This window comes from Melitaea cinxia, chromosome 8, assembly GCF_905220565.1.
Source record: "Melitaea cinxia chromosome 8, ilMelCinx1.1, whole genome shotgun sequence".
In the NCBI taxonomy this organism is placed as follows: domain Eukaryota; kingdom Metazoa; phylum Arthropoda; class Insecta; order Lepidoptera; family Nymphalidae; genus Melitaea; species Melitaea cinxia.
In genome coordinates this window covers 12,361,180-12,387,442 of record NC_059401.1, presented here as the reverse complement: position 1 = coordinate 12,387,442, position 26,263 = coordinate 12,361,180, and the positions used below count along the sequence as shown (strand labels likewise).

Sequence of the window (26,263 nt, the reverse complement as noted above, 5' to 3'; positions counted from 1 at the left end):
TTTATGTGTTTTAGTATCGTGTATTTACTTAACTATATGCACTATTTTATTTTATTTTTTATCACGTCATGGTTATTTTGAAATAACAGACAAACACTTCATTTTTATTTTTGTGATATAAAGATGTATAGATACAATATAAACGCAATTTCAAATTGAAATGTTCGCATCGCAAATTCAAATGTAATAAAAAGAGTTTATAAATATTTTTCATAGAACTAAACTTAACTACTTCCAATTCTCTACATATACCAAACTGGCCAAAAATAACAACATAAAGTACATAGATATCTATTACCAAAACAAGGACCAGCGCGTATAATGTATGGGTAATGAAATTATAAGCACCCTTTTGCTAGTTCGTAATTTCAATAAATGCATTATTTCTATCTTTCTTCGGTTGGTTGCGCAATTAAGATGATTGCGTGGGATAGATTATGGCTCTTAAAATACAGTTTCGAACTGAACCCTCTTTTAGTTGTCTCATCCGATGGTCTCCCTCGCGATATTTCGTGTCAAATTGGCCAAACGCTCTTGCACCCTTCAGTAAATAACACATCAAATGTCATAATTCCTTCCGAGGGTAAATTTAAATAATTCTGTAGAGATAAATCAGTATCCTGAATACATGAAAAATACCTATGTATTAATAGAAAATATTCCTTGTCATGAAACACAATTACGAACAAGTCAGATAAAACAAGCATCACTACTCAGATGAATACTAACTGCTTATATTATAAATATTATATTATGTAGTACATTTTTTTTATTCTTTTGTATGTGCGTTTGAAAATAAACTTCTTTTCAAAACGAACAGTGCATATTAAAATTGGGAAGAAACGTAAAACAAAAGTTTTATGATGATTATACCATTATTGAATTTCAATAGAAAGATAACAAATCCCACAGAGCGTAAGCGAAAACATTTTCTTCACCCTAAAAAAATTATAACAGAACTGCGCCATATGAATTGCCTGTGGCAGCGCACAAAGCGTAATAAAAGCACTCTCACACGGGTGGTTTTCATTTTGCAAACTTCCCTTTGTTCCCTAAGGAATTCCAAATAGTATTTGTAGATTGCTAGAGTCTCATTTTGCCGTAGAGATGAGGGTCCCCTCCTTTCCTTTACCCTTCAATCCAAATTGTTTTTTTTACAAAACATCTATGTAGGTGTACGCCACATAAATTGAAACTGTAATAAAACAATAGCAGCACAAGTGAAAAAATATAACGTAAGTTTTGAAATAACGTCATCATTATCATCATTTCAGCCTATTGCAGTCCACTGTTGGACATAGGCCTCCACAAGTTCGCGCCAAAAATGGCATGAACTTATGTGTGTTGCCCATAGTCACCACGCTGGGCAGGCGGGTTGGTGACCGCAGGGCCGGCTATGTCGCACCTAAGACGCTGCTGCCCGTCTTCGACCTGATTATTTGGCCAGCAGTTGGATGGTTATCCCGCCATCGGTCGGCTAACGTAAAAACGTAAAGTAACGTTGAAATAACGTAATTGTTAAAAACTAAATTTACTTCTTCTCAATATGTCTTCGTTTTTAAACAAAAAAAAAAAAAAAAACAAATGACTTCATACAGTAAGTAAAAATCACGAAGACACAAAAAATAGAGTCGAATTGAGATCCTTCTTCTTTTTCATATTAATTAAAGCTTAAATTTTTACGTTTCAAAAATTATTTATGAAGTAAAAAGTATTTGTTAATAAAAGTTATTTATAATAAAAGGTGCGAATAGAAGCCTAATTCGTCGCCCAGCGCGGCGGTCGAAATTCGACCATAATTAATTTAAATTGTAAGCTTAAAGTTGTAAAGACTACTCCTATAACAATAAACAAAAGAGTATATATGCGTGTGTGTGTGTGTGTGTGTGTCAAATACATGGTAGTGTGTTAAATGTTTTTTCATAGATTTTATGTATTTTTTATGCATAAAAAAAAACATTCTGCATTCCTTCTCTATATAAACTATAAGTGTACGAAATTTCATACTCTTCGCAATTTTCGTAATATGGGTTCGTATAATGGGGTACAAAATTTTTGCTTCACGTATTAATACATAGATAAGACATATATAACAAAAATAAAAACATTAATTTTTTACTAGCTACATCTCGCGGTTTCATGGAATTTCATCCTATGGAATTTCCGATAGATGATGAGAAGGTCAGAATAAACGATAACCTTATTCTGGATACACGTTATTCTGGATACCTATCTAACTATCTACGTGCTAAGTTTCATTACAATCACTTTAGTAGTTTTTACATTAAATAATAATAAACATACACTCATCCATCCTCATAGACAATATTAGTATCCTTTTGTTTATTAATCTGAGATTAGTATAATAATAATTGTGTTTGCAGGCAAACGAAGAAAAACCGACTTCTATTATATCGACAAGTAATATAACGTAGGTAGACGAAAAAATAGTCAAGTAAATACGCATTATCAAATATTACTCCAAAAGTTGTGACTTCAATTCGACATCGACAAGTAATAGGACATAGGTAGTCGGTAAAACAATCAATTACCTAAATACGCATTATTAAGGATAACTCAAAAAGAACTCATCAAATCTCGATCAAAATTAAATTTCATTTAAAAAAGAATACCATAATCAGTACACCAAGTTAAAAATTAAAAAAAAAAAAAATAAAATAAATAAATTATTTCATCAATAATCAACACATTACAATAATAACACAAAGGTTAACTTCTTCCATTGAGTGCAGGGCCGTCTTACCTATAGTGCAGGGTGTGCGGTGCACATGGGCGCCGGGTCGAAGGGGGCGCCGAGCGCCCTCTAATGCAACACCTACAAAGATGCGTCGCTCGCAGCACCGGCGCTCTCAAAGACCCAGCGCCCGTATTACGGCCGATGCCGGGCGCGCGGTAGCAATGAAAAGCGCGCCCCCACAAGCTGCGTCTTTACCTACTTATTATACTAAAAAGATGTTAAACAATGAAACCGTTTCAAGAAACTGGCTGGCTTATTCCAAATCAACTGATTCTGTTTATTGTTTTTTTGTAAACTTTTTCATGCTGATGTGACTTCTTTCAATGGTGAAATACGTTACAAAGATTGGCAGCATTTATCTATTGCTGTAGAACGTCATGAAAAGAGCTTAGGACACCTATCATGTCTTAAGAAACAAATCACATTGAAAACTGTTATTTTAAAAGAAAAGTCGGTAGATTTCTTGCACCAAAATGAAATGGAACGAGAAAAAATAACGTGGGGTTGCAGTACTCGAACGAATAATTAACATAATTAATTTTTTAGCTAGGCAATGTCTGGCTTTTCGGGGTAGATCTGAAAAACTTTACAATTCTGATAATGGTAACTTTTTAAAGCTGGTTGAATATAATTCTAATTTTGATAATGTGCTTGCGGCACACATTGCCCTTATTCAAAAATCCGAGTCACGCCTAACTCATTATCTTGTCAATAATATTCAGAATGAAATATTACAAATATGAGGAGAAAAAATTAAAAAGAGCTATTGTTTTGGAATTGACACAATCAAAATATTTTTCAATTATTTTAGATTGCACTCCAGATATCGCTCACGAAGAACAAATATCGGTTGTCGTACGGTACGTTCTTTTAAATGCAAGCAACAGCAAGACTGAAGTAAAAGAACACTTTCTGGGTTTTTTCCTATTACAGACACTGCTGGCCTGGGCTTAACTCATTTTTTGTTAGATTTTTTTAATTTCAAATTAAATTGACATATAAGATATGCATGGTCAAAGTTACGATAATGGTGCAAACGTGAAAGGGGAAAATATAAGTCTACAAAAACGAATTTTAGATTTAACCCGCGCGTATTTTACGTACCTTGTGCGATACACAGCCTAAATTTGGTAGTGAATGACGCAGCTAAATGTTCATTGGAAATTGTAAATTTCTTTTCAATTGTGCAAGAAATTTATTTCAGATGTGGAAAAGTTCGAGCTTTTTAATGAAATCGAATTATTGCCTATGTTTATCGATGATTCCACTACGCTGTTTGATATTTTAAATTACTTGTTTACGAATAAATTAATTTCAGCATTCCCAAATCTGTCCATAGCACTGAGGATTTACCTGACACTTCCAGTCACTGTAGCACACAGCGAAAGATCATTTTCTCAACTAAAAATAATTAAAAATTATCTTAGATCAACATTGTCGCAAAATTCATTGACAAATTTATCGTTAATATAACTATTGAACATGAAATCAAAATTGAAGTCAGTGACATTGTTAAAGATTTCGCTAATGCATAAGCACGAAAAGTAACTTTTTTGTAAATATATTTGTGTGTGTGTGTGTGTATATATATATTTGTGTGTGCGAGCTTCTTGTAATATATAAGTTTTTGATCCAGACCGGGTTGATCAACGAGCGACGCGGTTCATCAATTAACTGATCATATTGTTACAAAACTAGATAAGAAAAATAAAATATTAGCTGTATTTTTTGACATTAAGAAGGCTTTTGACGCGGTCGCTGGTCCTAATCTGTTGGATAAATTGGAGGCTCTGGGTGTTCTTGGTGTGCAGCTTGAACTATTTGGAAGTTATTTGAGTGACAGACAGCAAAGAGAAAGGATGGGCAACACTGTTAGTGACGACCTACCGATAGGCTATGGTGTGCCACAGGGTAGTGTTTTAGGTTGGACACTGTTTCTAGCATTTATCAATGATCTTTGTGACCTTTAGTTACAAAATTGTAAAATTATAATATTTGAAGATGATACTGCGCTTGTGTTTCATGGTGATAGCTGGAAAGATACTCTTGACATTGCGCAAAAAGGATTCGATGTTGTTAACACCTGGCTCAGAATGAATGCCCTAACTATGAATGTCAATAAAACTAAATGTATACCATTCTTCATAAGAACTCCTGTCTCTAGTATTAACCTTGGCTTAACTGCTCATGTATGCTCAGATAATGAATCTTGTAGCTGTCAAAGGAGCAATTATGTATATAATGATATATAATTTATGTGGAATTATTGTGCGGTTTTTTTCTAAAAAGTGAGGCTAACATCTTAACCTTAGCGTATCCGTACAAATTAATAAAATTTGAGTGTCTGTTTGTAATATTAAAATAACCGCTTTTTACTAAATGCATATGGATTTATACATGATACATATACCAAAATATCATTTTTACAATTTTTGTCTGTCTGTCTGTTTGTTCCGGCTAATCTCTGCAACGGCTGGACGAATTTTGACGGGACTTTCACTGGCAGATAGCTGGTAAGGAGTAACTTAGCCTACTTTTATTTAAAAAATATTAATTTTATAACTCTGCGAACTGAACAATAACTTTTTGTTAAAATCCACGCGGACGAAGTCGCGGCCACAGCTAGTTAATATATATGATTTTAATGAATGCTTTGCAAAAGAAAATTCATTACATTAGATTTATAAAAAAAAGAAAAGATTAAATATAAAATAAATTAAAGAGATACAAAAATTAATAATTAGCTTAACGAACTAAAAATATATAAACCATTTATAATAGACTTCAAAATACAGATAACACACTTATCTCTATAAGATAAAACTTAACACCTCTGTACAATTGGTTTTTGGTGTTCCAGTCAGTGAGGGATCTAATATATGAAGTGCCAACACGTATTTTGTTAGTCATTTCATTTAACGTTTATTAAAAAGGTGTAAGTAATTTCTTTTGATTAAACCTCTTTGATTATTACAAAATATTCTAAAAGTTTTAAGATTGTTAGGCTAAAGCATACAAACTGTAAGATTTAAGCAATACCGATCCTCAAAGCGTCAAGTACATAAATATTGGACATAAATACATACGTATAAATTTCGTAAGCAATAGCGTCCTTGTCTGTTTCATATTGACTTACGCTAATTCTCTTCCTATTTGTAATAATAGATAATTTGCAAGATTCATCATTACCAACCACTTGTTTTATTTGTATTTATCTAAACTAGTGGTCGCCTAGAGGTCGGAATTCGACCATAATTAAAAATTTAAATTAAAGAAAACCAAAAAATAATGAAAATAATGAATCTTTTTAAAAAAAATTCATTTTGTCTACAGCCTTTGACAATCAATAAAAAAAAAATTACCATTAACCTAACATTACCAACAACCTAATAAAATAATTACTAAATATTATTGGTGCCGCACACACACACACACACACACACACACACACACACACACACACACACATATATATATATATATATATATATATATATATATATATATATATATATATATATATATACAACAAATCAATAATCTACTCCACGAAACAAAGCGTCTCGCGAACTTCGAATTTATGCTCACGCGGCTGTTTTGTTATTACCACAAATGACGTCACGCGCTCTCAGATGTCATAACGTGGCGTTTTGGCGGGATTTTTAAACAAACAATATGAAAACATGATTTTGAGTACCTAAAAGGCTATAATTAAATAAAATTTTATTTTTCTGGGAAAAAGTATCCATAAAGATTAATTTAAAACACTATCTGAAAATTTGTCCGATCCCCTACTGTCGCATTTCGTTTGCTACAGCTTTTTAAACAAAGTAGCGTATTTGAGGTACCTAAAGTAATGAGAACATCGCTTGTTTTTCTTTTAAGACCATTGAGCTGTGTTTAAAAAAAATACAACAAAAGAATGGTTAAAATAGGAAGTAACATCCAAGAGCTTTAAAATAAGTTTTTAGTAATACAACTTGTCTGTTGAAATGTAAGTTGAAGAAGAGGACTTACTTCTTTGTTATGGACTTTATAATTAAAAATCAAACGAAAAAAAAAATGAAATTTGTGAATAGTAGCTATACATTAAAAACTTTATTTCGAATAATATTAAAGATTTATTTCGAAACTAACTGTGCCCGCGACTTCGTCTGCGTGGAATTTTACAAAAAAGTTATTTTTCAGTTCGCAGTTATAAAATAAATAAATTTCTAGATTAAAAATAGCCTAAGTTACTCCTTTTTACATCCGCTATCTGCCGTGAAAGTCCCGTCAAAATTGGTCCAGCGGTTTCCGAGATTAGCCGGAACAAACAGACAGACAGCCAAACAAAAATTGTAAAAAATGGTATTTTAAGTAAAAAGCGGTTATTTTAATATTACAAACAGACACTCCAATTTTATTTATTTGTATAGATTTATATAATTATATATATATTATATTTGTATATATTATATTCGTACATATTTACAATTCACACCTTAAGAACAAAATATTTACAAATAGTTATGGTACCTATAAGTTGTCCGCGTGGAATGATGCCAAAAATGCTGCCAGCATTTCCCCGTTGAATCTTTGTCGCTTCTCTGCGCAAAAAATACACCAGCCCTCTCAAACACCACGTCACCAGTAGAGGCAATAAGACGAGGAATATGAAATCTATATTTATACAATACTTAACGTACAGAAGGCCTTATGTCACACATTTTTCAATTTTATTATTTTACATCAGCATCGTAACCGCTAAATAAAATAAAATAATGAAATTGCAAATGCAAGTTGTCAAAACCACTACTAGCGGAACTGATTTATCATAACCACGATACCAAGATCACCATTATCGTCACATCGCATTTAACATTCATATACTCGTAGGAGGTTGTTCTTATGCTCGAAGCAAGTGAAGTTCTCTTTGGTGTGATAAATTGTATTTATTATCCAGTTTTTTATTTACAAATTAAAATTCCAAAGTTGTTTTACGAATTATTTTCGGTAAGTATTATTTTCGGTATTTTTTCTTTTTTTTTCTCTATCTATATAAAAAAGTATACATTCAAATTTGTTAGCTAACATGAATTATTAACATATAAAATATTTTAGTATTCCAAATTTTCAACTCTACCAACCGCGTCTTAAGAGTGTATGCTACCTCAAATTGCTTATTTTCAACTCGGCAGGATGTCCATATCTTCCAAACTACTACATATTTACGTTTGAAATTTATGTATGGTAAAGTTCAAGACATAAACTATCTTTCATATGTTTCGAAAACACGATTCCATAAAATTTTCTCGATACAAAATAATCGCAAAGTAACTTCTATTTTTGTATTAAAACCTTAATTATGTACCTCTGTATAACCTCTATTTTTGTATTAAACCTTACCTGAAGTTATGGACTTGAGATTAAGCATGGTAATTGAAATAAGTATGAAGAACATTTTATTTGTTGCGTTTTTAAAAAAATAGCTATTGATAATGTTTGTGGGGAGAAAATACATATAATTCGCGCGATGAACAACCAAGCGCTCTCAATTCTCATGTGTATTTAGTACGGGTGAAATCTGAATTCGAGCTGAGGTAGTGTAGCCCCATAAATACTTTTCGCTAGTATATAGCTATCGCTAGCTATTATCGAATTCTACTAGTAGATACGCCGGGCAAATAAAAAATAGCAAATTGTTCACACTGTACTTTGCAATTTAACCAAATACAAAAAAAAAATTGATAAAGGAGAATTCTGTCTCTAATTCTGTTTTGGATACATATGTCATGGGACACCAGGTAGGAACGAAGTTCCATCGGATAGTATAGAAGCAACACAATTTGAAAAAAAAATTGAATTTTATTATATTTTCTAGTTCTTAATTTTTTTTTTAATTTTGTTAATTGGTTTTTAATTAAGTAAGTACATAAAAGTATTTAGGAAATTTAGTATTTTAGAAAATAAAAAATAGCGTAAAACAAAATAATAATAATAATAATAACAAAAGCTGCATAACACCTACGCAGCCTCCTTGGAGAGCGTGAGTGCCTCTCCAAGTGAGTATATTAGCACTCAAAAAACTAAAAGATGGAGGACAATTTGGAAAGGCGCATAGGGCCGCTGCCTGGGGGACGCCAGGGCGCGTCTGGAGCTGGCGCTGGACGTGGCAGCATGCGGGCCGCCAGCCAACCCCACCGACCGGCACCACCACCTGACCGGTCGGGTTATCCACCATCCCCGCCGGTTGGCTTGGCGACGACAGAGTCCCAAGGGACTCAGCATTCGTTGCCCGCCGCTGGTGGAGTACGTCGCATGAGATGGACACCGAAAATGAACGAGAGTGTCATGCGTGCGTACTATAGGGCTGTAGGACGTGAAACCGGGCGGACTGGCTACCGGGCAGTAATGCACCGCGAGTTCCTACTGCTTGAGCCTACGCTAACTGTTACGGAACAGAACCTGGCAGATCGAGCTCGGTACATCCAACGAAAGGGCATATTTGACGCCGCCGAGCTCGAACGATTTCGACGTGAGGCTGCTCCTGAAGTCGAACCCGTGTCCACGGTGCGCAACGAAGTGTCAACGCAACAAGAAGGCGTTCGTAGCGAAGCGCCTGTGGAGGTGATCACTGAGGGAGCAGTCGCCCAAAAAGTAGAACAGATGAGAGGGATCTTGCAAGAGGCGATTTCCGAGACTCGAGGCGCTCCTCTGGAAATGAGACCGCGACTCTCTCGCCTCCCCCTCAATGCCGCGACGCGGAATGCCATTGAGGCAGCCAACAGACTGTTGCCGCCCTATTTGGAAGGCAGCCTCAGCTTGGAGGATACGGGTTCTATTCTCTTCGGCGCCGCTCTAGCGGTGCACCGCCTTGTCGGAGCCAAGACCCAGGAGTCTGGACGCGCTACTCATAAGAATAGCGACGTACCAGCCTGGAAGAGGAGAATAGAACGCCGTATCAACCTGGCCAGGGCCCTCATTGGTAGGCTGCTAGCTTTCAGGTCGGGCAACACAAGGCCAAGGATTGTGCGCTCTGTTAGAATGGCCTTCAACAGGCTAGGCATCAGCCTCGATCAGCCTGACATAGCCGATAAACTAACGGAGCGCATCGACGGCCTGAAGCAGAGAATCGCGGCATGGGGAAAGCGCATTCGCAGGTACTCTGAGAGAGTTGAGCGCTTTCGACAAAATCGCCTCTTCGTGAGTGATCAGAAAAGGTTCTATAGAAAGCTGGAGAACCCGATATCGAGCTCTGCTTCCCTAAAACCGAGTACGGTTGACCTCGTCGCCTTCTGGCGCAACATATGGTCAGGGGAGGTGGAGCACGAGGAGGGCCCTTGGATTGCGGCGGTTCAGGACGCATGTGCTAAAATCGAACCGATGAACCCAATCGCCATCTCTACGGAGGACGTCAGTGGTGCGGTCCGGCGGGCTCCGAACTGGAAAAGTCCGGGGGCCGACGGTCTGCATCACTACTGGCTGAAAGGGCTCTCGGTCTGCCATGCGACCTTGGCTCGACAATACCAAGAGGCAATAGATCGGAAGACACTCCCGAACCTTTTCACTACCGGGATCACTCACTTAGCTCCTAAGTCCACCAACACCGCAGATCCCACCAACTACCGCCCCATAACGTGTCTGACCTCCATCTACAAGACACTGACGTCCGTTCTGAGCTGTAAGATCTCACGACATATTGCTGAGTTTAATATCTTGTCTGCAGCTCAGAACGGATGTCGTGGAGGCGGTCGCGGTACAAAGGAGCTCCTTCTCATCGACTCTGTGGCGGGCCAGCTTGTCAGACGCAACCGTCGGAACTTTTCGGCCGCCTGGATCGACTACAAAAAGGCTTTCGACTCGGTACCTCATTCATGGCTCCTGAGGGTCCTCGAGCTGTACAAGATTGACGAGGCAGTTCGAGACTTCCTCGGAGTATGTATGGGGCAATGGAGCACGATCCTATGTCTCCAGGGCGAGCGACTGACGGGTGCGGATGACCCAATCAGGATACGGAGGGGTATTTTCCAGGGTGATTGCCTGAGTCCACTATGGTTCTGCTTGTCCTTGAACCCTCTAAGCACCCTGCTGGAGCGTTCGGGGACAGGCTTTCAGTTTCGGAGAGGAGGTACTAAAGTCTCCCACCTTCTCTACATGGACGACCTCAAATTGCTGGCACCTAACGCTGCACGCCTGCAGGAACTGCTGAAAATCACTACGGAGTTCAGCAGTTCCATCAGGATGCAGCTTGGAGTAGATAAGTGTGCGGTCGTGCATGTGGACAGGGGTCAGGTGACTCAATCGTCGCAGCTTAGTCTCGAATTAACATCATTCAAGACCCTTTCCGAAGCTGAATCTTACCGGTATCTGGGTATGTCACAATGCATAGGGGTGAAGGAAGTGGACATGAAACGGGCAGTTTGTGAAATCTTTTTTGGACGGCTGACAAAAGTTCTTCGGAGCTACTTGTCTGGAGCCAACAAGGTCCGAGCCTATAACGCTTGGGTCATGCCCACTCTCTTGTACACCTTTGGCATACTCAGATGGACTCAGACCGAACTTGACGCCTTGGACAGAAGAGTCCGCACAACTATGACGCACCATCGCATGCACCACCCTAAGTCGTCGGTCATGAGACTGTACATCCCGCGGAAGTGTGGTGGTCGAGGCATGTTAAGCGCTAAGACTATGCATAACCGCGAGGTGTGCAGCCTCAGGGCCTACTTTGAAACGAGACGGGACAGCGCTTTGCATGGTGACGTTTCAATGTGTGACAAAGGACTAACCCCCCTAGCCTTGGCCAAAGAGAACTGGCAGAAACCGGTCGTACTGAGCACCTCTGACCGGGAGACCGTATGGATGGAGAAGGAACTGCATGGACGGTTCTACAAGGCGCTTCACGCACCACACGTGGACAGTAAGGCCTCCGTGCAGTGGCTGCGATTCGGCGACCTCTTTGGGGAAACCGAAGGTTTTGTCTGTGCAATACAAGATCAGGTGGTCAAGACGAACAACTACCGAAAGCACGTCCTGAAGGATGGCACTCCCGACTTCTGTCGAGCCTGTCGTCATCCCGGTGAGACACTCAGGCATGTGCTTTCGGGTTGTTCCGCGCTTGCTAATACTGAGTACTTGCACAGACACAACCAAGTGGCCAAGATTCTCCACCAAGAGCTTGCTCTTATGTACGGTCTCCTGGAACAGAGGATGCCGTATTACCAATACTCACCGGTGCCAGTACTCGAACGCGACGGAGTCCGGCTCTACTGGGACCTGCCTATCGCCACAGACAGGACGATACTGGCGAACAAGCCTGATATCGTGGTGATGGACAGGGCACGGTCGAGGGTGTTTTTAGTGGACATCACCGTCCCGCATGACGAGAACCTCGTGAAAGCCGAGACTGAGAAAAAACGTAAATATCTGGATCTGGCGCACGAGATTGTCGACATGTGGGGTGTGGGGTCTGCTGAAATAATCCCTATCGTAATATCTGCCAACGGTTTGATCCCGGTTAGCCTCGCTCACCATCTGAGGCAACTGGGGATCCGGGACGGTTCGCTCGCAGCCAGGATGCAGAAGGCGGTGTTACTTGACTCGGCTAGGATTGTCCGCCGGTTTCTCAGCCTACAGCCCTAACCCCCGGCCGTTTGATCTCCCTGCCGGGGCGTATTCCTCCACCCGCTTATATTTATATATGTAAGTATAAGTAAATTTACTATATTATTTATATAAGTAGTTATTATAATATATGTATCTATTATGTATTGGGCGGGCGGAGTGACATTCAGTACAATAATAATAATTCTTCAAAGTTCAATTCAAGCTATTAAGTGAAATAAAAAAAACATATGTCTATTTATTTTTGTCGACAGTATAAAATAACATAAATAGGTAATTTTAAAAAAGTTTACTAGTAATATTTTAATTTTACAAAGGTCATATTATACAGTCGTGTGACTGATATTACGTCACTTCCGTTATATATTTTTCTTACGGTTTTAGTACTTACCACATTTTTTTCAGTTCGCTCAGCCAGCCAAACGTCAAGCCAAGTAAGGAACTTCGTTACAAAAATTTGCTTTTTTCTAAATTGGATTAAACGCCTGTCCATTTTTCTGACTGCGATATCTCTTCACGCATGCTTCACGCACTAACTTGTTAATTTTACTCAGGTACTTAAGTACCAAAGCAATTTCATCTGATGATTTTGCTGGCAAAATCAATAAAAATACTTAGCTAGTGATTCTCACTTGACATGTTACATTATTCGAAAACTTAAAAATTACGTTAAAGAAGCCTAAATTTTTTAAAAAGAATCCAGTTAATTTAATAATGTTCGTAGTACCTAAGGTATATAACTACGAATCCGTAAATAGAGGCAGAGTACCTAAAGGTGAAAATAAGTATCTTAACACTTTCTAGAACTAGATTAAAATAAACACAATGTTGTTGTTGTTGTTGTTGTTGTTGTTATTCACGGGCTTTTTTCTGCAACTCGACGTCATGGTGCGTCTATTTTGCGTGATTGACTGGGGGGCACTATTCGTGCCAGCCTAGCTCCTTGAGGAAGCCTAGCAGACCCTTCACGTTGCCGACGACTTCCTGGAGCAACCTCGGTGTCCCGAGGTTAAGTGCCCTGTAGTTCGCCACGCCACCGCGTTCCAGCAGGATATGTGAGGCCGTTTCTTCTGCCTCCATGCACGCTCTGCATAGGGGGCTGTTTGTAACACCTAGATTGTGTAAGTGCTTGTTAAGCAAGGCATGTCCAGTAAGAGTCCCGACCAGTAGTCGGAGCTGGGCTCTTTCATAATCGCGAAGTTTGTGGGACAATCCTGGGTTGATCGTCGGAAGAGCTTCCTTGGTCTGCCTGCAGGTAGTTAGGTTTGTCCAATATTCTTGGTGCATTACCTTGGTGTTGTGTCGCAGCTGGCTGCGCAGCCATCCGAAAGGCAGAGGCAGAATGGGTTCAGGTCTGTGGACCCTCATCTCCAATCCATTCCTCGCCAGTCTATCGGCCGCGTCGTTACCTCATTGGTGGCCCTTTATCCTTTGAAGGGTAATAGTGTTTGTTTCACTTACCTTCGTCATAGCTCGATGGCACTCGTATATTAGCCCTGATGTTATAATGTCGCTCTGTGGGCTTGCAGGACCGATCTGCTATCGGAAAGTATACGGATTGGAAAACCCTGTACCTCTCTAGAGTAGATCGCTGTTGTTGCCATTATGGTTCCCATGCATTCCGCCTGGAAGACGGTATTGTGGATTCCCAATGGCGATGAGATGTGGATATTCAGATCTTCTGAGTAAACCCCAGAACCTGTACCTGTTGATGTTTTTGACCCGTCTGTGAAGATTCGTAACTCTCTAGGGTTGAGGCCTTCCCCTGGGTCTTCGTGTTATTGTATTCTGTAATTTTTATCGAATACTTACTGTTTGGGTATCCTGTCGGTAACCGCTTTGATGAGCGGTTCCCTGTTTGCCAGTTCGCCAAGTATTCCCGTGTGTGCTACTTTTACGTTCCTCCATAGGTTTAGCTTCCTGAGTCTTACCGCAGCCGCTCCCGCCTCCTGTTGGATAAACAGATGCAGCGGCAGCAGGTTCAATAGGGCTTCCAGGGCCGCAGTCGGAGTGGTACTCATGCAGCCCGTAGTCGCCATGCAAGCTAGCCTATGAAGTCGTTGTAACTTTGCTTCACCGGTGATTAGTCTGGTTCTCGGCCACCAAACAACTGCACCGTAGCTGATGATTGGCCTGATGATGGACTGGTACAGCCACAGAGTGATTTTTGGGTCTAGACCCCATCTCTTACCTATCATTCTGCGGCACTGCCAGAAGACTATTGTAGCCTTGTCAATCTTGCTGTTGAGATGGTTGCTCCAGTTCAGTTTGCTATCTAGAATGATTCCTAGATACTTTACCTCCGAGCTAAACTGTAGCTCCGTACCGAACAGTCTAGGGGGTTGTAGTTCCCCAGTAGTCGTTTGTTAGTGAACATTACCTGTTCCGTCTTTCTAGGATTGACGGTAATTTCGTTGTCTATGCACCATCTCTCCACCATTCGTAGCGCCTGCTGTGTGACATTGCGCACGGTACTGCTGACTCTGCCGCTAATTAAAATGGCGATAACATCAGCGTACCCGATAGTGAAGTAGTTGGGCTGGTTCAGTCTGATTATGAGGTCGTTTACCACTAAGTTCCACAGTAGTGGGGAAAGCACCCCTCCTTGTGGACATCCTCTAGCTACCAGTGCATGTTGTGTCTCAGATGATGTAAGTTTAATGACTCTTTTACTGAGCATGTTACCTATCCAGTCAACCATTACCGGGTGTACTCCGTGCTTAACTAGGGCCGACGAGATGCTAGTGAAGTTGGTCTTGTCAAACGCTCCTTCTATGTCGATGAAGGTGCCAAGACACATTGCATTGTTTTCAATTACCTCTTCTATTTTACTGACCACTGCATGTAGAGCTGACTCCGTTGATTTACCTTGGCTGTACGCGTGTTGGTGTGGGTGTAAGCGTACTGCAGCTAGGGCGTTTTCTCTCAGATCCCGTTCGCACAACCTTTCAAGAGTCTTCAGCAAGAACGATATGAGACTAATGGGTCTGTGGGATTTGGGTTCGGAGTAGTCACATTTTCCCGGTTTGGGGATAAAGAAACACAATAACACGTTATAATTATTAAACATCTGTAATAGTAGCGTTGACAAGACACACTAACACCTGTGTCTACTACACTGACGGCGGTGATGACGCAATCGGCAGGTTCGTTAGCCGAGCGCTGGGTGCCTCGATGAAAACCATCTTGGAGCACAATCGAAAAAAGACCATCTACAAGCGTGATATGTCACTGGCAAGAGCTCTGCTCAAGATGCTGGGGGCAGGCATGCGATCCGGGTCTATGAATTAGTGACACAGCGCGGCGTTTGATATACAAATAAAGCAGATATAGTTACATAATTATATAGGTGTATTTAATGTAGTGGAATGTAAGTAAATAACACAAATAAATAAATAATAAATAGATAAATAGACCGATAGTGATCAAAGAGAACTTGTAAAGAAAAAAAAAACCGTCAGCGTCAGACCACTTCCTAGTTTTACTAGGCAGTCACAGGACTGTCGGTTTGTAGTTGTACTGAAAAATCGCCTGTGGTATGTAATGCATGCATGTTTAACAATAGGCATGGGCATTTTGAGAACGTGGATGTTAATTTTTAAACAACAAAAAAAAACATCTGTAATAGGTGGTGCTTTGGCATATTTCCAAATAATTTCAAAGTAAATATCGTTACAGATTCACCAAAAATGGATGTAGTAAAAGTCGAACAAGGTATGATGAAAGGTGTTTTGTGTGATAATAGCGAAGGAACATACTTTGCATTTAAAGGAATTCCATATGCAAAGCCACCGCTTGGGAGATTAAGGTTCAAGGTAATAAGTTCAGTTACATAATCTATACCTACATATAAGAAAATGGTAGGAAAGTCAAAACTGTACATTGAATATTTTTTTAAAAGAATATTTGGGGTGTGATCTACAATCGATACCGAAGCCAAAAATATAGTTTTTAGAATTTTTGTCTGTTTGTCTGTATGTATGTCCGGGATAAACTCAAAAAGTATTGCATAGATTTACTTCAAATTTGGCAAGAATATTATTAAGAAGTCAGGTCAACATATAGACTACATATTATCACTCTATCACCTACGGGGAACGAGCAGTGAACCTTTATTTCTTCAACGCATTCTGTAACAACGCGTAATCTAACGATGCATATTTGAATGTTGTTGTTATTATTTTAATAATAACCATGCTATAAGCTAGCTTCACACTATAAATAAAGACATTCTGTAGTATATTTAGTATCAGCATTGCGCCCGTGTGAAGCCGGGGCGGGACGCTAGTAAAATATAAATAAATATCTATTTGTGATTCATAGATCTTATCTATACATATAATAAAATGGTAGGAAAGTCAAAACTGTACATTGAATATTTTTTTAATAGAATACTTGGTGTGTGATCTACAATCGATACCGAAGCCAAAAATATAGTTTTTAGAATTTTTGTCTGTTTGTCTGTATGTATGTCTGGGATAAACTCAAAAAGTACTTCACGAGGAACGAGCAGTGAATCTTTATTTCTTCAACGCATTCTGTAACAACGTGTAATCTGACGACGCATATTTGAATATTGTTGTTATTATGTTAATAACCATGCTACAAGCTAGCTTCACACTATAAAAATTACGTAATATAAGTTACTATATAAATAAACATAATTAAATTAATATAAGTAGTATCAAGACAATTTTAAAGCAGCGCCATCTATGAGACTTCAAAAACATCATCATCAATCGCTTCTTGGATATAAATAATTTAAATTTGATTATGTTGGCGAGGTTGATAGTTGTTTTTAATATGTAATAAGGAGTTACTTAGGCTACTTTTAATTTACAAATTTATTTATTTTATAACTCTCTGAACTGAACAATAACTTTTTTGTTAAATTCCACGCGAACGAAGTCGCGGGCACAGCTACAGCAAAATTTCAATATATATTCTTTTACTAAACAAACGTAATTTTCTAAAATACTTCATCTTTACATCAACTGCGCTGACCTTGTATTTTAATTAATTTATTTTTCATATTGTTTTCTAATATTTACGAACGTTAAGTCGTCCCGTGACCATGGTTGATGAAATGAAAGTAAGTATTCGAAACGTCGGGCATCTAAAAACTTAATAAACCGCGATAAAATCCGAATATGTTGTTTCATTATAATAATTTATTTTTCGTTGCTACAGGCTCCGGAACCTCCAGAGCCGTGGCAAGGTATTCGCGATGCATCAGAGCACGGACCTATTTGTCCTCAATATAATGAACGACTGCAACGCATTGAGGCTGGTAGCGAAGATTGTCTCTACCTTAATGTTTATTCCAAAACGCTTCAACCATCACAGCCCTTGCCTGTAATGGTGTGGATACATGGAGGAGCTTTTTACACCGGCTCTGGAAACTCTGATTTCTATGGTCCAGATTTTTTTATGCGACATAACATGATCCTTGTAACATTAAATTATCGACTGGAAGTCCTTGGGTTTTTGTGTCTCGATAATGAAGAAGTACCAGGTAATGCAGGATTAAAAGATCAAGTCGCAGCCTTGAAGTGGATTAAAAATAATATCACCGCTTTTGGAGGTGACGTGAATAATGTAACAATATTCGGCTGCAGCGCTGGCTCTGCATCAGTTTCGTACCACTTGGTTTCTAGAATGAGCGAAGGTTTATTTAACAAGGCGATATGCCAAAGTGGAGTTTGCATACATGACTGGGCCTACAGTCTATACGGACGTCAGCGCGCTTTTCAACTAGGACGAATGTTAGGCATAGATACTAAAGACGCAACAAAGTTAGTACAATTTTTAAGAGACGTTCCAGTGTCTTCATTAGTCAATATCAAATTACCATCAGTTGAAACTAGTCACATAGATATTACGGACGGTATATGTTTCTCACCGGTTGTTGAGAAATCAGAACTTAATGTTGAAAATTTTCTAGCAGAAACTCCGATTGACATAGTTAAAAAGGGAAGGTTAGCAAAAGTACCTATAATGGTTGGGTATACTTCGGCTGAAGGAATAGAATTAGGAAAAGTTTTTCCTTCTACATTAAATTTTTTAAAAACTGTAGGCGCGGTGATACCGAGAGAACTAAAACTAAAGTTTGATGAATCAAGGTTGCGAGACATTGATGAAAAAATTCGAAAGTTTTATTTTAACGGCAAAGAACTTAATAAAGATATGGTCCAGGAAGTAGTAAATCTCGAAACGGATAAATTGTTCGCATACAATGTTTCTAGATTTGCACGTTATTACCGTCACTTAACATCCATGCCTGTTTACTTATATAAAATGGCGATTGAAACAGAAAGAAATTTTACAAAGAAAACATATAAAATGGAATCTATACCCGGAGTTTGTCATTCAGATGACTTACCATATCTGTTTAACATTACTTGTTTAGACATACCATTGACGGATGAATCTAAGCAATACATAGAACAATTTGTTCAATTATGGTATAATTTCGCTTCGACTGGGTAAGTATTGCATATGAATAATATGTTCACTATTTATAAGGACAAAAATTGAATGTATTGAAATTGAGTAAACTAAAACCCTCGCCTAGTCTCTTAGTATTAGTTTAACGTTGCATTTCATGATTCATATTAAATCTTATTTTAGGAATCCTACATCTACAAAAATAGCAGTGGAATGGAAACAGTTTACAGATAAGGAACGATACTGCCTAATTATAGACAAGGAACTTAAGTGTATTTTGAATGTTGATGCAGAAAATATGAAATTTTGGGAGAATATTTACGACGAAATAGAACTTATTTGAATTGATGAAACCAAACATATTTTCGAGTAATGATAGAAGATGAAGAATGATAGAAGCTTTGTGAAATTAATAAATTAGTATTTATTACTATAGAATAAAACACGAAGTTTGTTTGCATAAATTGTTATTTATAAACTTACAAAACTACATTTCAGACAAAAAGTAATAAAATGTTTACCGCAATATGACAAGATATTTCGTTACCCATTGTGTTCTTTGAAATTATTTCTATAGTACGTATTTTTTTAGTTATTCTGGAACTGAAATTAAATGGAAAGTACAAACATTTAATAATCAAACTAAAATAAAACTAAATTATTTTATTTTTAATCATTTCAATAGTCAAGTATAGTTCGCGTCATGTAAAAAGAACGCTGGCCTTGAAGCTGCGCAGAAACGATTTATCGGTCTATTTGGTGGTAAGGGGTAGGGGGACAGGAGTGTTTATCACGTGTCGCATGCTTGCCGGTGTGCTATTGGTTGACAGCGGTTGACAGTTCGACGTCGACTCAAATTATCATCGCGCACAAAAGTTTTAAATTACGAAATAGTTTTACATAGAGAAGTGAGAAAAATTATTTATAATATATAATTCGCGTCGTGTAAAAAGAACGCTGGTTGTCAAAATGCGCAAAAGGCGATTTACAGTGCTGCCAACTCTTGAAAAAACTTTTTTGCACTGTCCATTTTTTGAAACAATCTTATTTAGTAAACAAACCACTGTCAATCGTAATTCACGTTTTTTCCGCATTTATCACTTTCACAACACATTAGCATACGGACACTTGTAAAGCTCCATTTACTATTTATATAACTAAAAAAAAATATCAATTTATCATTTTAAATACATAAAAACTATTAAGATACGAATATCGAGAGTACAGATAATTAATATTTTTGAATACGACATTTCAATAACTAAAAAATTTGTTAATGCTTTTGTTTGAAAAAAAAAATGTAATTTTGTAAAGTGATAATTATTATACTTATTTAGTCCGAAGTATTCGCATCGGTATTTTTATTATTTTTAATGTACCTACCAATAACCATTATAGGAAGCCGCGAGTGAAAGCCTAATTAAAAAATAAAACAATAGTACTTTTGTGCGCGAGTATACGCATGCGCAAACGCACCCCCTCCATTTTCCTTCAGCGTTCTTTTTACACGACGCGAACTATATATTGCTAATGTAAATATTTTAGTAGAAGATAATGTTTTTTGAACATTAACAAAAGTTCAACAGCAAGAAATTAACTTAAACAATAGTTTGTGTGCAAATGCAAATAGACTACTAGATATTACAAGCAATCCATCGTTATAGCGTTACCGCCAGCTGGTTGCCGAGCCCAATTGAGACCAGCTAATGAATAAGAAATGACAAGCAATAGAAAAATAGATAATGCTCAACTCTAACGGTTTTACAGGGCTTAGTTTTTCTTACAAAGATATTGCATTTCAGAAATTATTTATTATAACTTCTGCATACATTAAATTAGCTATTACTAAATATTTTACCCAAAAATACCTATTGAAATAATTTATGGAACAATTCTGCTTATTCACTTCTAACTAATAGGTGAAGCTTCACTTTTAAAATTGTACATAGTTTCATCAACAGATTGTTAAAACGCAAATTATTTAAATTTATTCATTTTACATAATTTATTTGACTTAAATAAATTATACGAAACAACACCAAAGGTGAAATATTGACGTGTATAGTTATCGGCACGGATGTTGGGCGTGCAGCGAGTTACGCTTAATGTTTAGAGCATTTGTGGCTAATGGAAAATAAATGTTTAGTACACTAATTTGACGACCCCTTATAGTAACTGACGTTGAGGTGTTTGAGACGTCAGATGACACGCAGTAGTCAGTCGCTAATAGCGACCGGGACGCGAGTTACGCGGGAGGGGGGAGGGGAGGGTGTCTCTTGAGATAATTTTAATTCTTAGCCATTAATCTGAAGTGAAATAAGGCAGCTATGCTTAGTTGGGCAGTTCTTGAAGTGTAACCGATGCCAGGTGTCCGGCGCTCGCTAGTAGCGGCCGGAGCGCGAGTTGCGCGGCGGCTCGCGGCGGCGGTCGCGCGAGCGCGAGCGGCGGCGGCGCTCGCGCGAGCGGCTGCGGGAGCGGCGCCCGCCCTTCCGCCGCGCGTACAGGTACCTGCGGGCGGGCCTTGTTGGTTACGTCGCCACGACTGCGTCACACTCTGCTCTAGTGGGCCGTGTTAATACCAGAACACAGGCCGTTGTGGGTTCGATTCCCGCTCTGGGTGGATAACCAATATTGTTTACACAAAATATATGTTTCCAGTCTGGTTTTATATCTTTCTTGGTCTCCCCACCGTGCCTCAGAATTACATGTACTGCTGTCGATCCCGCTTATTATCATAGACAAATTATAGCAATTATTACTCAGTGTAGCAGTGTGGTGGATTAAGCTATGACTTTGTCCTACTTGGAGTAAGAGGCCTTCCCCTAGCAGTGGGATCTACATTAAATCAATCCGTCAACTTTAAATGAAAAACCAGAGTCACAGTAGTCCTTGGTGGTGTGAGAGATGCTAAGAATTTTTAGCTTGACAGACAGTAGGCACTGGCTTGACAGTGTCAACCCTATAAAAACTATGAATTAAGTTTTCAAAAAATATTAAACATGAGTTTCATAAAACTTTTGACATAACTATGTAATGGATAAGGGTTAGTTTCTATTACTTGTAAATATCACATTTATAGCACTAAGTTATACCTTCTCAGCTCCCTTGAAATGGGTTTAAGGTGCATAAAGTTGCAGAAACCACTTCTTGTACACTCTCCCATCTCATACTGACGGCAGCACGCCTCACGGAAGTCAGTTACAGGCGACAATTCGGCATACACGGGCCGACCACCAAACCAGCGGTTGTTAAGATCATTTACAGCTTTCTCTGCATCTTCCTCACGGCGAAACTGAAATTTTATTTAGTAAACATTGTGATATATTTCTTTCCACTAAAATATCCTAGAATACACATCAGTAAAAACCTTATGAGAATAAAACTTTATGAGAGTGTATGACTATATCCTGACTAGCGATGTTAACCCGTTTCATACAAAACACAAAAAAAATGGTTTTTGTAAAGAACTATAATCACTGGATTGTTTTTTTTTTTTTTTTTTGTTTCCAGTATTGATGATTTTATATCGAAATGCTCTTACAATACTTTTTTCTGTAATTTAAATTTTCTTGTCTAAAGTCAATTTTGTGGTTACGGCAGTAACGAATATAGCCACCCCCTATCTTCGCGTGGGTGTAGTAAGAGGCGACTAAGGGATAACACAGTTCCACTACCACCTTGGAACTTAAAAAGCCGACCGATGGCGGGATAGCCGTTCAACTGCTGGCTTTGAAATACACAGGCCGAAGACGGGCAGCAGCGTCTTTGGTGCGACAAAGTCAGCCCTAGGGTCACCAGCCCGCCTGCCCAGCGTGGTGAATATGGGCAACACACGTGAATTCACGCCATTTTTACGCGAACTTGTGGAGGCCTATGTTCAGCAGTGGACTGCGAGAGGCTGAAGTGATAAAGTAAAAAAAAAATACTTTCTAAATATATGTATTTTTCTTTTAGTACAAAAAATATTGTTTTTGCAAACAAAAACCAACTAAAATTTACGCAGTGTGAATGATTTATTTTATTTACATTTAGCAATAAATCAACCATTTGATACATTGAATAATAAAATCGATAACTTTTTAAATTACCGGTCAACTTGACACGCCCGTTAGTAATACGTATACAAAATTGTCGGTAAAGGTTTAGTTTTCAATGGGACCACATGATAAGCACCAGCTTTCAGTCACAAAGAGATTCATCAAAATCGGTGCACGTACACTCAGAAACTCATAAAAAAACAGTCGAATTTGACTTCCTTTCTTAAACTCGGTAAAAAAAAAGCAGATTATTAAAAAAAACAGTATTTATCAGTGTTCTAATTCATAATCGATTCAGATCACTAATGCTGATGACAACAAACTATATGTAGAAAATTTTTATACTTTGCATTAATGAATTAATTTAATTGAATATTCACCAATTAAACTCTTATGAGAGTTAATTGCATACTCCTCCTTAACATATTCCTCCTAAACTTAAAAATGTACCATAATATATTGACATTTTAATAAATATACACTTTAAATATTTTATTTAATTAATTAATTTATTTATTTATTACTTCTTGCATAAATATAATCAAATACATTTTATTGAGTTTGGGAACAGCAGGAAATATCATGCTTAAAATCTGGTGCAAGCCGATTGAGGAAAAACCTCGACCTTACAGAAGAGCACAGCTATACAACACTAATTTCAAGTAGTGTTGTGTTCCTGTGGTGACTAAGGTGGTCATAGCTCTTGGGGAGCGTCAAGGGTAGGAATAGGACAAGCTTGATCTATTCTCTTGCGATACTTTTGGTGTTGCAGGTGCCTATAGGATACAATACTCATTTTTCATCAGGTGGACCACACCCTTTGTTTACGGACCTAGATGAATTAAAAAATTACTTCTTTACTATACCTTAATGTAGACATTTCCAACTAGGTGATCACCAAGGTTATCACAAACGTTCATTTCCTCTATTTCCCCATACTTGTCTTCACATTCTACGAATACATCCTCAAAGAAATTATCATAATGCTCTTGCATTTCCTCATCAGAGACATTTGCAACAACCACTGAAAAAAAACTTAAATATTGTAGGTAATTTCAAATAATACAATAGTATAAAATAAATTTTTCTTTATTTTATATTGTTTTCTAATGTTTGCACTAATTTTAATCATTATAATGAAACAACACTTTCGGATTTATTGCGGTCAAATCAAATTTTTCACCAAATCAAATTTTTTACGGCTTTATTATAATATATATATAACTGCTGTGTGGTTACAGCATTAAGAATATAGCCAACCCCTCTCTTTCCGTGGGTGTTGTAAGAGGCCACTAAAGGATAACACAGTTTCACTTCCACCTTGGAACTAAAAAAGCAGACTGATGGCAGGATAACCATCCAACTGCTGGCTTTGAAATACACAGGCCAAAGATGGGCAGCAGCATCTTCGGTGTAACAAAGCCAGCCCTGCGGTCACCAACCCACCTGCCCAGTGTGGTGACTATGGGCAAAACACATGAGTTCACTCCATTTTTGTGCGAACTTGTGGAGGCCTATGTCCAGCAGTGCACTGTATTAGGCTGAACTGATGATGATAATATATAATTATTATAAATGTAAAAATAAAATACATATATTTAAGGAAAAACATAACATGAAATAAGGCTGTAGGGTCTTAGATCTTTGCCTTTTACAGTTATTTAGATAAAAACAATGCATTTATGCTAACATTGCTTTGAAGCAAAACGCTAAGTGGCACGCCATTTTTTTAAAGCATCTATCTCTCAGTCGTTAAACATCAGTTGTATTGTTTGTTAAAATAACGTGTGGAAACGGTAAAATAACGTGTGAAATGTGAAAATAACGTGTGAAAGCTATGGAACAGAACATGAGTAACGTAAGTTGTATCGTTTGTTAATCTTGCAGTGGAGATCGTTTTTACATACTCCTATTTGACACTTCCCGCAGCGCCGGAGCTAAGGTGGAGTCAAACGCCTAGCTTGAAGATATTATTATAGTTTTAAATTCATCTTCTAATCTAAAACTTTAACCATGGATAACTCCATAACCATTGGTTTCGGAAGGTCCCAGTGTTACCTAGTGTAGCTCCCCCTCCACCCTCCACCCTTCACCCCCCAAAATCCCACAATTCGATGGTTCTTAATCTAAAGCCTAGTCTTTTTAAAAACAGTGTTATTGATAATTCTTTTATTGTTTCTTAGTTTCGTACCAATTTACGTACGCGTAATACCCTAGTATTCGTCAAATGTCAAAACGGGTGTCTTATTTTTTGACGACTATAACATTAGTGGTATTATAGTGTTTCATTGTTGACTCTACACATTAATTTACACATACACATAGATTAATACATAACTATATATTTACTATTATAAAAATACTCACAATGACTACCGTCTGCAGATTTTGCAGAATTTTGGGGGTTCACATACAAATTTTGTAACAAAACTGTTTGAGAGAAAGTAGGTTTGTTATGAATTCGTGAGCAGCGATCACCATGTCGACAAGCTCCGATTTTAAAGTAAAACGAGCAATTTACTCTGTAAAAGAAAATAACAAGTTAATATTGGTGTAATTTAATATAAATTGTTAGTTTTTTAATTAATGTATACAACATAACCTCAAACACTGATACACAAGCAACAAGTAAAAATGTATTAACAGATTACAATAAATGTATTTAAAAGTACTAAAAGTTACTAATAAAATATAAGCGCAGTAATACATAAACTTACTTGTCTTTTTCTGTACCAAATATAGCCGCCAAATATTCGGCCATTCTCGTAAACGTGTAACAATCTAGGAAGTATTTCAAACTTTTTCAGATTTCTTAACTTATGTTACTTATTATACATCTAGGATATTTTAACACACAATTATTGAAACTAATTAACTTTATATCAATAATTAAATATCAAATCGGTTTCAAGAAATTAACAATAATCGCCATTTGCCCAACATTTGCCATTCAAACAGCAAACGCCACAGATTATCATATTACTGTATTATTTTAATATTTTGTAATTTGTATTTTGTACAACGCAAGTTGTTGAAAATTTCAATATTCAATAATTAACTACTTTAGTCAACAATGATATTAAATATTTTTAACTCGGCATACTTCCTAGCGCGATTTTGAAGGTTTTTGAACTGCTATTTATAAATTACAACACTGGAAAAATTTTTCAACTTTTCTCCCATATGAGATGATTCTCCTTGCCACTTGTCCAATTGACAACTTCGTTGGTGCCATAGTAAATAATTTTCCCTTTTTGTTTTACGTTAAAATTGCGTTAAGTACAATAGACAAGTAAATATTATATCTATTATAATTTGAAAACTAAAAAAAGCAAGCGTTTATATGCTTGTTCTTAAATACCTGTCTGTCAAAATATTTTTCTAAGGAACTGAAAGAGTTTTAGTCAAGAGAACATAA

At 37.6% G+C, this 26,263-nt stretch overlaps 2 protein-coding genes across 2 annotated transcripts; one reads left to right on the top strand and one right to left on the bottom strand.

The window, feature by feature from the left end:
- The first annotated feature begins 16,050 nt into the window (after positions 1-16,050).
- Positions 16,051-19,268, top strand: LOC123655717 (juvenile hormone esterase-like). The gene is made up of 3 exons (XM_045591472.1): positions 16,051-16,176; positions 17,552-18,846; positions 18,992-19,268. The coding sequence occupies exons 1-3, from the start codon at positions 16,051-16,053 to the stop codon at positions 19,149-19,151; spliced, it is 1,581 nt and encodes a 526-aa protein (XP_045447428.1). The 3' UTR covers positions 19,152-19,268.
- A 1,921-nt stretch (positions 19,269-21,189) lies between these two features.
- Positions 21,190-25,807, bottom strand: LOC123655718 (splicing factor U2af 38 kDa subunit). Its single transcript, XM_045591473.1, has 5 exons — positions 25,563-25,807; positions 25,213-25,367; positions 23,712-23,869; positions 21,901-22,100; positions 21,190-21,316 (listed from the first exon to the last, which is right to left on the bottom strand). Exons 1-5 carry the CDS (start codon positions 25,604-25,606, stop codon positions 21,190-21,192), a joined length of 684 nt encoding a protein of 227 aa, XP_045447429.1. The 5' UTR covers positions 25,607-25,807.
- Between the last annotated feature and the right edge of the window lie 456 nt (positions 25,808-26,263).

Bases quoted from the DNA above. Each gene is read 5' to 3' on its own strand.
- LOC123655717 (XM_045591472.1), top strand. From the start codon at position 16,051: ATGGATGTAGTAAAAGTCGAACAAGGTATGATGAAAGGTGTTTTGTGT. The intron at 16,177-17,551 runs GTAATAAGTTCA...TCGTTGCTACAG, and splicing joins TTGGGAGATTAAGGTTCAAG to GCTCCGGAACCTCCAGAGCC. The intron at 18,847-18,991 runs GTAAGTATTGCA...ATCTTATTTTAG, and splicing joins TATAATTTCGCTTCGACTGG to GAATCCTACATCTACAAAAA.
- LOC123655718 (XM_045591473.1), bottom strand. From the start codon at position 25,606: ATGGCCGAATATTTGGCGGCTATATTTGGTACAGAAAAAGACAA. The intron at 25,368-25,562 runs GTAAGTTTATGT...TTTCTTTTACAG, and splicing joins TTTGGTACAGAAAAAGACAA to AGTAAATTGCTCGTTTTACT. The intron at 22,101-23,711 runs GTATAGTAAAGA...ATAAAATTTCAG, and splicing joins TTGGAAATGTCTACATTAAG to TTTCGCCGTGAGGAAGATGC.